The 12,469-nt window shown below is 34.0% G+C and overlaps 1 protein-coding gene across 1 annotated transcript in view; it reads left to right on the forward strand.

Annotated features, from left to right (window-relative positions):
• The first annotated feature begins 1,099 nt into the window (after positions 1 to 1,099).
• The window catches only part of EYS (EGF-like photoreceptor maintenance factor), a 1,677,823-nt gene continuing 1,666,453 nt past the window's right edge, over positions 1,100 to 12,469 (forward strand). The window contains exons 1-2 of the mRNA XM_027093793.1: positions 1,100 to 1,850; positions 5,553 to 5,666. Of these exons, the coding sequence (XP_026949594.1) occupies positions 1,100 to 1,850; positions 5,553 to 5,666 (865 nt within the window). The remainder of the gene's footprint in view (positions 1,851 to 5,552; positions 5,667 to 12,469) is intronic.

The raw sequence follows: 12,469 nt of genomic DNA on the forward strand, positions 1-12,469 counted from the left end.
TTATCTTTCTTTAGAAAATTTGAATTTTTTGTGAGGATTACAGCTTATTTCTTAAGTAGTAAAGTGATTTGCCAGAGAAAACCCTTAATGAGTGTTAGTTACTATTTTTTAAAATTATTTTAATATATTAAATCTCAAAATTCCTGTTTGTTTTCTTGCCCTCTGGCAGTAATGGTACCTTCCAACAGAATTGACCCCTGACCCCTCCTTCCACATCAGTGTTGAGTGATGAAGGAGAACGTTACTGCCACACTATTTCTATTTATCATCCTTCCATTAAACCATTTTATGTTTCCTTTTCCATCTTTACCTACCATCCTCCCACCATTCCTGCAGAAGTTGGGTGAAGACTCATTCTGAGTTTAGTCATTTGTATAACAGAATGTTCCATGAATATTTTACATATGTGGGAGCTCTCTCCTCTTGGATTACAAGAACATGTTTTGTCACCAACAGGCACCTTAAGCCTTATGTTTGTAAGAAAATATTACACAAACATTATATTTGAACCATTTTTATTCTTAGTTGTTTTTAAGATTTTTTTTCTAAAACTAATCAGAGAGAGATACTTGTATCTGAAAAAAAATTAAACCATCCATAATAAAGGATCTTGACTATTGCTGTGTTTCAGTTATGCTGAAACTTGGTATAAAAGACTGTAGTACGTTGCTGGTTTAATTATGTAATTATACCAGCACTTTTCAGAAGCAGGTGAGTATATATGGCAGGATGAGATACAACGTACCTTGACCATATTTTTCCTGGCCTTGTTTCACAAAGAAGGTGCCTAGCTGTTGGTGACACAGTTCTTGCAGAAAACAGGTAAGAATTTTCTATATCATTAAGTTAGGAAAAACTTCACTAACAATGTATTATTTTTCTGTTTTAAGGTATATTTTAAACAATTGAACTCTACTGTTTCTTGATCAAAATCCAGTCATCAAATCTACTTTCACTTTGGGAATAGAGAAAGAAAGCCAGTCCCCAGGAGTCCTTGAACAAAATATCTGCTTAGAATTTTCCAGCAATACTGAAAGCCCATTTTGCAGCAATTATTTATGACACTTTCATGATAGACTGTAAAACACAATTTCCCAAAATGACTGACAATTTAATTATGCTTGTGAGCCTGGTGGTTCTTCACAGCATGTTTATAAATGGAAGAACAACATGTAAACGGCACTTGACGGAAGAATGGCGTACACAGCCCTCAACATATGTGGTGAGTTGGACAGTGACAGAAAACATCTGCCTGGAGTTCTATGGGGATTGCTGGTTTGGAGATGTAAATACTAAAATGAATACTTCTGGCAATCAAGTTGTTCCCCAGATTTGCCCTTTGCAAATTCAATTAGGAGACATCCTTGTAATTTCTTCTGAACCATCTCTTCAATATCCAGAAATAAATGTGATGAATGTTTCTGAAGCATCATTCATTGACTGTCTGCAAAATACCACAACTGAAGATCAGTTACTTTTTGGTTGCAATCTAAAAGGAATGCACACTGTTAATTCTCAGTGGCTGAGTGTTGGGACACATTATTTCATCACAGTAATGCCAAGTGGTCCATCCCTTTGTCAACTGGGACTTCGACTAAATGTAACAGTGAAAGAGCAGTTCTGCCAGGAATATCTGAGTTCGGAGCTTTGCTCTGGGCATGGTACATGTCTTACTGAAATTTGGAGCAAGATATACAGCTGCCATTGCCAGCCTCCATTCTATGGGAAATACTGCCAGGAGCTGGATTCATATTCCTTTAAGCCATGTAAAAATAATGGCAGTGGCATTAATAAAAGAGAAAAATGGAATAAGCAAGGATATGAATGTATCTGTCACCCACAAATTTCAGGTAAGTTTATTTTTTAAAGTAACATAATTCTATTAAAATAGTAAAATAGACTGAATTCATAAATGGTTAGTTACCAAAAAATAGGCTATGTTTTTAAGAATTTGGTAGATTTTTTTAGAATGGGCTAAATTTTGATTCCGGGCATATAAAAATCCTATCAGGCATTCTTTTTTTTTTTTTTTTTTTTTTTTTCAGTACGCGGGCCTCTCACTGTTGTGGCCTCTCCCGTTGCAGAGCACAGGCTCCGGACGCACAGGCTCAGCGGCCATGGCTCACGGGCCTAGCCTCTCTGCAGCATGTGGGATCTTCCCGGACCCGGGCACGAACCCGTGTCCCCTGCATCAGCAGACAGACTCTCAACCACTGCACCACCAGGGAAGCCCCAGGCATTCTTTAAAATAAAAATTGTGCTTATTTAAAGAGGATATCTTAAAAACACCTGAAATACCTATTTTTACATCTTTTCCCAAATCCACTCTTAATGTCTCATTCAAAAAAAAAAAAAAGATTATCAGAATAATATGTTTTAGTCATTAAATGAAATCCCCAAGGTTATGGTATTTGGGGCAAGCAGTTCTGGGTGATAATGTAGAAATGAAGTGTGGCTCTAAGTCGAGGATAATAAGGACACACATTATTGGGACGAAGGTTTGAAGTTGCTTAGGAGAGTTGGAGAAGAAAGGATGATTGTGAACCCAAAGTAATGTTCTCAATGGTGTTGGTGTGGCACCTATAAAGTAATTGATAAATCAGAAGAACAAGGAGGGAAAGAGAGTGACATAATTATCAACTGTTTTTTTTTTTAAATTATTAACCGGTTTTTATAAGCTAAATGAGAGGCAATGATGACAAACGTTTGCAAAGGAAGATATTTGGTGAGTGGATGAAGCAAAAAGAAGGGCAACCTAAAAACAGTGTAAATAAACTAGGTTACCTGAGGCTGAAGTGAGGATTTAAGGGAAATAGACTATTCCTATTTGAAAGTTTACTAAGGAAGTTGGGTCATCAGAGAAAAATGAAGAGGAACTTTGAGAAATGTAGGGAATATTTGACATTTGGGAATGTGTGAAAGAATTTCTTTCAATTACAGTTTCAGAGATCTGGCATGGAGAGTTACAAAGGTAAAAGGAGGATGATCTAACAAAGGGAAATGCCTGGCGTTGGCAATGACGGGATGAGAAAACACGCAACAGAATAACAGCACATTTTGGTCAGGAGAGGGGAAGGGGGGTGAGAAGCAGATGTGACTGGAGCCAACTGGGCTCAGTGATATAACTGCAATTTTGTAGGGCATGCCTTAGGAGGATTCAATAGGGTTGCTCTTCTGTGTGACAGGGAAGACTCCCTTGAAGCTAGATTTGAGGAGACTGTGTGATAAAGTATAATGGAAGAACTCTATAAGCCATTTTAGGCTCCAAAATTCACCTAAGCCAATCATTTAAAATGTAATTTAGACTCTTTAGGGAAGAAGTACTGAGGCTATTTCAGAAGTTAATCCCAGCATTATCAACTGGGCATCCTCTCTGTATAACTGGGATCAAATTCGCATTTGACTCTACTGGCAGGGGTGATAAAAGATGTAAGTTAACCTGACTCATAGTATATCAGATAATTAAAATTAAAACAGGTCAGCAAAAATAAATAAATAAATAAATAAAAGCACTCAAATATCTGATTTAGGGTGAATGGAGAAATAATTTAATCCAGAGCTTCTAAAGTATACGTTTTAAACCATCCAAAGAACTTTAGAGAATATTTGACCAGAAAATTTCTACTACCTACATAATATTAACTGGCATAGATATAATCATAAATCATGGAATATTATTTCAATTAGTTATCATAATTGCATAGAATGGTTTTATCCCAATGTTTATTTCTTTGTTTATTAGAAACAGCAGTTGATAATGTAAATAATCAAATTTTAAACTCTATAAAAGTATCTAACATTATTTATTTTTTAAGACATTGAGCACATACCATGACACCACTCTAATTATGCACAATTACTTCAATTTTAAACCTTAAAAGATACAGAAATATGTAGGATTACCAAGAAACTGTGAATGTTCACTGTACTAGTTTGTTAGTGCTGCCATAACAAAGAACAGTGTGAGTGGCTTCAACATTAGAAGTTTATTTTCTCAAAGTTCTAGAGATTAAGTGGTCCCAATCAAGGTGTCAGGAGGATTGGTTTCTCTAAGGCCTCTCTCCTTGGTCCATGGTCAGCCATTTCTCTCTGTGTTTTCACATCCCTTTTCTCTGTAGTGCCTGTGCATCCTCTCCTTATAAGGACAGAAGTCATTTTTGATTAGGACCCAAACTAGTGACCTCATTTAACATTTATTACCTCTTTAAAGACCCTGTCTCCAAGTAAGTCACACTATGAGGTTATGGGGGTTAGGATTTCAACATAAGAATTTTTTTGTGGGGGTGGTCACAATTTAGCTATTACATCCACTAGGACTGAAAGAGAACATGACCTATTGAACATACCACTGATACTTTAGCTTTTGCGTATGGAAATATTTTGGGACACAATTACTTATTGTAATTACTTATTACTTAGATTTTCATTGTGTTGGGGATTGTTTGGAGGTAAGTTAAAGACAAAGAGTTCTGCATTAGTGAGGTAGAGATGTCAGTGTATAAAGAATTTCAAAAGCATCAACTGGTGAAAACTGCTCACAAATTAAATTAAGAATTCAATTAGAATGGGGGAAGTGGCAGGCTTATTGCCAAATCATGTGCAACTGTTTTGTAGTGACATTTGTCCATGTGTCATGCCCTGGAATTTTGTTAGCACATTCCTCTAAGAAGGATATTATGAGATGATCAACTACATAGAAATATATGCTATGCAAGGTTGTGTTTTTTTGTGTAGTAGGACCATGATAGCTTGTACAAGTGGGATTTGGAAAACTTGATACAGTAGCAAAGAAAGTGTAGAATTTAGAAGCTTGTGCATGGCTTCTGAGAATCCAAGCAGTCTTCCCTCTTTTTTTCCAAATACTTTTAGATTAGATTAGATTACATATGAATTGATTTGATTTGATTTTACTGTGGAGAGAATGATTAATATGAGGAATTAATACGAGGTTTACCCTCAAACAAAATTTTAAGTGTATAATATATTACTGTTGACAAAAGGTGCAATGTTGCACAACAGGTCTGTACATCTTATTTTTCTTGCTTAACTGAAACTTTATGCCCTGGTTCCTCTTCAGATGTATAATACTTTCACATTTTCCTTGTTTGAATCATTACCTTGGCTAGGTAGTAGGGCTAAGATACAATATATTATACATTTGAATGTGTCACTTTGTATATTACCACAGCAATGTTCCAGCATATGTTGAAGAATTAATACTTACATATATTAATATTATCTACATGATTAACACATTCAAATTATTATAAAAAATTAACTAGAGCTCAAATATCACCAATCAGAAAAATATTTTAATATTATATTATGCAGTGAAAGGATGGAAAAACTGATGTCAAATTTATTAAAATTAAATTTTGTTTCCATTTAAATCCATCATCATGAAGCACTATGTCTTAGAATTACACTATTCAAAATTTTTCTATTACTCATTATTAAAAATTTGGGAAAAATCTATGACTTTAATTAACTATATAAATATAATGTACATATTTTAATCTAGTTGAAACATTAATTTTCTTTTATTTTTATAGGCATAAATTGTTCAGAAATAATTGGGCAGTGTCAACCACATATCTGTTTCCATAGGAACTGCAGAAATATTACTGCAAATAGTTTCATTTGTGATTGTGAGGAACCATTTTCAGGTAAAAATACACATATATGTATGTATGCATACATACACACAAATAATTTTAATTTTGTCATTTATTTCAAATTAGACTTGAAATGTTTCATTTATTACTGAAAAATACAAGTTTAGTGGTTCTATACTCTGAGTTTTTTGAAGAATAAATTTAAGAGATCAATTTGTTTAACAATTAAATGATTATTCTGCTAAATATTGATATTTCATAATATATGAAGAGTTTAGCCATCAATTGAACAGTTTTTGTTTGTTTGTTTTTTTACTATAAAATATATTTTGTTCTTAGGTACTAAAATATGTTTACAAAGGTATATTTTGCCTGTAATTTGCAAAATTATATCTCTATTATTTCCTTATGTAACATGTCAGTACAGACAAATCCCCTTTCATGAAGCATAAAAATGTTTTATTCCTTCTCAAATAAACTTAAAGATGTCAATAAAATCACTGTTTAAACCAATAGTTTCTTAACTTTTGATTAAATATTTAACAATGAAACTGTGTTTAAACCACTCTTATCTCATCTTTTTTTTTTTTTTTTTTTTTTTTTCGGTACGTGGGCCTCTCACTGTTGTGGCCTCTCCCGTCGCGGAGCACAGGCTCCGGACGCACAGGCTCAGCGGCCATGGCTCGCGGACCCAGCCGCTCCGCGGCATGTGGGCTCTTCCTGGACTGGGGCACGAACCCGTGTCACCTGCATCGGCAGGCAGACTCTCAACCAGTACGCCACCAGGGAAACCCTGATCTCATCTTTGAACCCTTCCACAATTTCCCATTTTCTGGGAAATATAACTCACCATCAGTGTATTTGTCTCTCTTCAAATGTCTTTGGGTAGTGGTGTTTCCGGCCACAATTAGGTACCTAAAGACTCCTTTCATGGAGTGAAACAAAAGTTAAGTGTCTCCCAAACTGCAGAAAGTGATAACTCCCAGTGTTTCTCTTGCAGATCCTTCCATGTAACCTAGTTGAGAGAGATTTGAGAGTCTGGTAGAATGTATCAGCCACTGCCAATGGTAGGAGGGATTGGTAGCAGTGTAGGTGGTAAGAACTCCAACAACTGTCTTCAAAGAAATGTTTTCAGGGCTTTTCCCTTCAGGTCATTTATTTCCTGAGATAGGTTATGAGTTGTTAGGTGTTTTATAATAGCTTACCATATCCTGCAGGTGTATGAAGAATATATAATTTATCTCCCAAACCATGGCATTTTTGAACAAAACAGGTAGCTAAAAGGAGTTACAAATATATAATATTTGAAATATTTATTTATTCTTTGGCAAGTTGGTTTCATTAAATAGGCAGACAAATAATGTAGCTCTATTCAAAAAATTAATTTCTAAAATTCCTTCCAAAGACAATAATTGTAACTTGGTCTCTGCAAATTAAAAGGACATTTTAAAACATACTTTATATTGATTATCTGAAACATTACAAAATAATATAAGCAGAAACTATATTTACACTTATTTTTCTGAAGAATGAGTATTTTTTCAATATTGTCTTATAATTATAAATTTCTATAAACTATCTATACCTTCTTCAAAGTTGCATTTATGACTAATAAATTTGAAGTCATTTAATGCCTTCAGTTTACTCTTCTCCTAACAGTGCCATCTTGAGAACATTTACACCGAACATATTTTGAAGTTCTTGCTAACCTCAAAGGAAAATCTGCTAAATGTTAAGTATTCCCAATTATATTTTTTTGTATAAAATACATCAATAAAGTATGTCCATAGGAGCTATATTTTATTCTATTCAAAATTATTTTTTGACAAACATTTTCAAAGAGAATCCTCAGGAAATAAATGGTCTCTATGTATGATTCCTTTGAATGTTTGGCAAAATTTAGGTGCTTCAATTTATTTCCACTATGTCCTAGCACAAAAAAATAATCTGTGAAATATAGGATTTTTGTCAAATGTTGTTCCCCATAAGTCCAGCTATTTCAAAGCCTAGTTATAACATTTATGATCTCGAGCACTTCTGAATTCATTGAGCTTAAGTTTTTCATTGTATTGTGCAAGAATAAGCTTTAATGTCTTTTTAAAAATAAGTACATTTCACTAAAACTTTCAAACACCAGTCTTTTGTTCTTGATATATTGTTTTTTTGGTTAAATGTTTGTAACTCATTTTGAATGGGATGCAACCGAAACTTACAATATTTTCACTAAAATGCCAAAACCTCCCTGAAATACTGGATTTATTTTCAAAGTCATTCTTCACAAGTTTAAGCATTTCTAAAATTTAAATGATAATGGACAGCAGCAAAAGAAAGCACATTTTGCTATGTTACATTATTTTCAATATCAGCTTTATTCCAAAAATTTTAGTCTGTTGTCCTGTGAATATTTTAAATTATTTGTAAATTTTGCAACTATAGATTCTATTCCACTTGTGTGAACATCAAAACTGGTTTGCTTTAAAACTATGAATTATGTATGAACCACAATAAACTCCAAGTACATTTTTTTCCATCCTTTTCTCAACTCGATCAAACAATGTATATATCATTATAAACTTAACAAAATTTATACTTATAATTTTAGCACAAGAGCACATAACTTTATCTTCAAACATTTTTAGCGAATTTTCAATAGCATTCCTAATATTGTCAGATACCTTGCCTTCAAAAGAACAAAACTATTATTGAAATAAACTGATTATGTATTTGAAACCTCTGACTTTACTAGTATAGACTGGTATCTTTTATCTTTGTGTCAATTTATTCTGCTAACTGAGCCAACACATTTATAACAATCGCTTTACTTTTAGTATGTACAGAGAAACTTGCAATAGAAAATTAGGAAAATAATTTTGCTATAGTTGTGTTATCTAAGTGAAAATACATGCTTCACAGAGTGATATGTAAGAATACCTTCTTATCTGAACTTAACTCATCAATGTGAGGGAGTCTTTTAAAATAATTACTAACATTTAAATAGATGCTGATGGTTTTTGAACTAAAACGTGTCTTCTGGTTTCATGTAGTCAGTGATGTCAACATACTCAGCAGTGGATCATTAAAGTGACATAGTTTAGGAGTAAACTCCATATTCATTACCAACTTTCTAGGGAAACAAATTTGAAACATACTTTTTGTTAAAAAAATAATTTTTGATATCATTTCATTTAGAGTATTTATTGTAAAATAAGAAATAAATATCAGAAAACAATAAAATACAGTAGTTGTATATTTATACCAGAAGACTGCAAACTTTTTCCTGAAAAGGATCAGATAGTAAATATTTTATACTTTCTGAGCCATATGGTATCTGTCAAGGTAACTCAACTCTGCTATTGAGTTAGTAGCGTGAAAGCATCCATAGACATACATAAATGAATGAATTCTCTTATGTTTCAATAAAACTTTATTTACAAAATCAGGTGGAAGGTCATATTTGGCTCACAGTTGTAATTTACTAACCCCTGATTTATACCATAGAACAAACGATCAACTCTATAGCAAAGACATATAGACTCTCTACAAACTCCATGACAGAAATGTTTGTCCTCAGCTTGTCTCTCATATAAAACATAGACATAATCCATAATTTCCTGTGGTCCCTCTGACCCAGCTTACTTGCAGTGAGCAGCTTTAGATCTTTCTCCTCCAAGCTAAGAAGGAGGTGACTATTTGTGGCAGCTTGGTTTTCAAAATCCACAAGCGGCCCTATATGAGAGATATAATACCCTTTGTATCTGAAAATGACTGAGAAAAGAGAGGTAGTTATCACTGGTTAACTTGCAAGTTTGTCCTCATGTTCAAATAAAATACTGCTTATGTATCCTAGAAAAGACCATGGCTGAATCTAAAGTACAAAGTAGAGATATATCAAACCCATTTGCTTACTTTAATGCAACTGTGAATATTACTTGGTTAGAAAATGCAGGAAAAATGGTCATTTGATAATTGGGGAGAATTTATATCTCAGAAATAGTGTCCCACACTCCATGAGCATAAACTTGTGTTATTGTGGAAAAAATAGGATGATGACTTTATTAGAAGACCTAGTAACAATAATAGATTGAGATTTTTTTTTTTGGTATGTATTGTATTATTCTGTGACTTAAAGCCTTAGCCAAAAATGTGCAGGAAGTATCACATTTTTAAAACATAAAATATGTATGTAGACATGCATGTACGTATGTATGTAGGTATCTATCAAACATCTATCTATGTATCTATCCTTCTATATATGCAATTATCTTATATATACTTTCTAATTAATTTCTTCAAAAACCTTTAGGAACAAATATATGTATAATCTTTTTGCTCAGTGTGATGATCTGTGCATATTACTACATATTATCTGATATGTGAAGCAGGATTCACAAATAAATTGAGACTATAGTTTTCTAAAGAATCATATTAAAGGTCATAAACTTGGTATTTCCAATGTCTTATTAATCAGTTATTATTACATAAATTAACTTTTATGGTAAAGTCCCACTGCTCTTGAGTTTCACTCCAGACTGGGAATTTTGGAACTCATTTCTTTCGGAAATGTATAGCTATCATGCTAGAAGCAGTTTAATAATCTATATCTAATGCAAATTTAAATCAAGATGGCAAAGAAATAATGTGGAATACATCAATCATATTTTAAAACTAGTGATACTTTAGGAAAAACAGATTCCTGATTTTTAAGACACCTCAAATATTGTGTTAAAATATACACTACCAAATGTTAAAGACCTAAATGTAAGGCCAGACACTATCAAACTCTTAGAGGAAAACATAGGCAGAACACTCTGTGACATAAATCACAGCAAGATCCTTTGTGACCCACCTCCTAGAGAAATGGAAATAAAAACAAAAATAAACAAATGGGACCTAATGAAACTTCAAAGCTTTTGCTCAGCAAAGGAAACCATAAACAAGACCAAAAGACAACCCTCAGAATGGGAGAAAATATTTGCAAATGAAGCAACTGACAAAGTATTAATCTCCAAAATTTACAAGCAGCTCATGCAGCTCAATAACAAAAAAACAAACAACCCAATCCAAAAATGGGCAGAAGACCCAAATAGACACTTCGCCAAAGAAGATATACAGATTGCCAACAAACGTATGAAAGAATGCTCAACATCATTAATCATTAGAGAAATGAAAATCAAGACTACAATGAGATATCATCTCACACAGGTCAGAATGGCTATCATCAAAAATTCTACAGACAGGGCTTCCCTGGTGGCGCAGTGGTTGAGAGTCCACCCGCTGATGCAGGGGACACGGGTTCATGCTCCAGTCCAGGAAGATCCCACAGGCCACGGAGCAGCTAGGCCTGTGAGCCACAGCCACTGAGCCTGCACGTCCGGAGCCTGTGCTCTGCAATGGGAGAAGCCACGACAGTGAGAGACCCGCCTACCACACACACAAAAAAAATCTACAGACAATAAATGTTGGAGAGGGTGTGGAGAAAAGGGAACCCACTTGCACTGTTGGGGGGAATGTAAATTGATACAGCCACTATGGAGAACAGTATGGAGGTTCCTTAAAAAACTAAAAATAGAACTACCATATGACCCAGCAATCCCACTACTGGCATATACCCTGAGAAAACCATAATTCGAAAAGAGTCATGTACCAATATGTTCATTGCAGCTCTATTTACAATAGCCAGGACATGGAAGCAACCTAAGTGTCCATCAACAGATGAATGGATAAAGAAGATGTGGCACATATATACAATAGAATATTACTCAGCCATAAAAAGAAACAAAATTGAGTTATTTGTAGTGAGGTGGATGGACATAGAGTCTGTCATACAGAGTGAAGTAAGTCAGAAAGAGAAAAACAAATATCATATGCTAACACATATATATGGAATCTAAGGGGGAAAAAAAAGGTCATGAAGAACCTAGGGTTAAGAAGGGAATAAAGACACATACCTACTAGTGAATGGACTTGAGAATATGGGGAGGGGGAAGGGTAACATGTGACAAGGTGAGAGAGTGGCATGGACATATATACATTACCAAACATAAAATAGATAGCTAGTGGGAAGCAGCAGTCATATAGCACATGGAGATCAGCTCGGTGCTTAATGACCACCTAGTGGTGTGGGATAGGGAGGGTGGGAGGGAGGGAGATGCAAGAGGGAAGAGATATGGGAACATATGTCTATGTATAACTGATTCACTTTGTTATAAAGCAGAAAGTAACACACCATTGTAAAGCAATTATACTCAATAAAGATGTTAAAACAAAAAACAAAAAACAGAAAACAAAACCTGGAAAAAAAACCACAAAATACCGATAGCTAGTGGGAAGCAGCCACATAGCACAGGGAGATGAGCTCGGTGCTTTGTGACCACGTACAGGGGTGGGATAGGGAGGGTGGGAGGGAGGGAGTCACAAGAGGGAAGAGATATGGTGATATAGGTATATGTATAGCTGTTTCACTTTATTGTAAAGCAGAAACTAACACACCATTGTAAAGCAATTATACTCCAATAAAGTTGTTAAAAAAAAAAGAATAATTAGCCATGAGGTAAACCTACAATCACAAACCTTATAAAAGTAAAATTAAGGAGTAAAGATCTATTCTAAAACTGTATGAAAATGTATTCTTCATTGTAATTCCAAACTTGAAAATGTTATACAAGATTTATGTATCTATTATAAAATGATCTCTAATTTTATAACTTCATAAGGTTTATTGCCAAAAAAATTTCATGTATTTTTGGAGCAATTCAAGGAACTATTAAAATTCTCCTTGTCTGTTCCATATTTTCAAATATGATTTTGATATAGTAACAAGTGATTGTCAGAAAATAAGCCCACAGTCTTAGTTT

Source organism: Aethalodelphis obliquidens, unplaced genomic scaffold (genome assembly GCF_003676395.1).
Source record: "Aethalodelphis obliquidens isolate GAN/ISIS:26980383/991018 unplaced genomic scaffold, ASM367639v1 scaffold3, whole genome shotgun sequence".
NCBI lineage: Eukaryota > Metazoa > Chordata > Mammalia > Artiodactyla > Delphinidae > Aethalodelphis > Aethalodelphis obliquidens.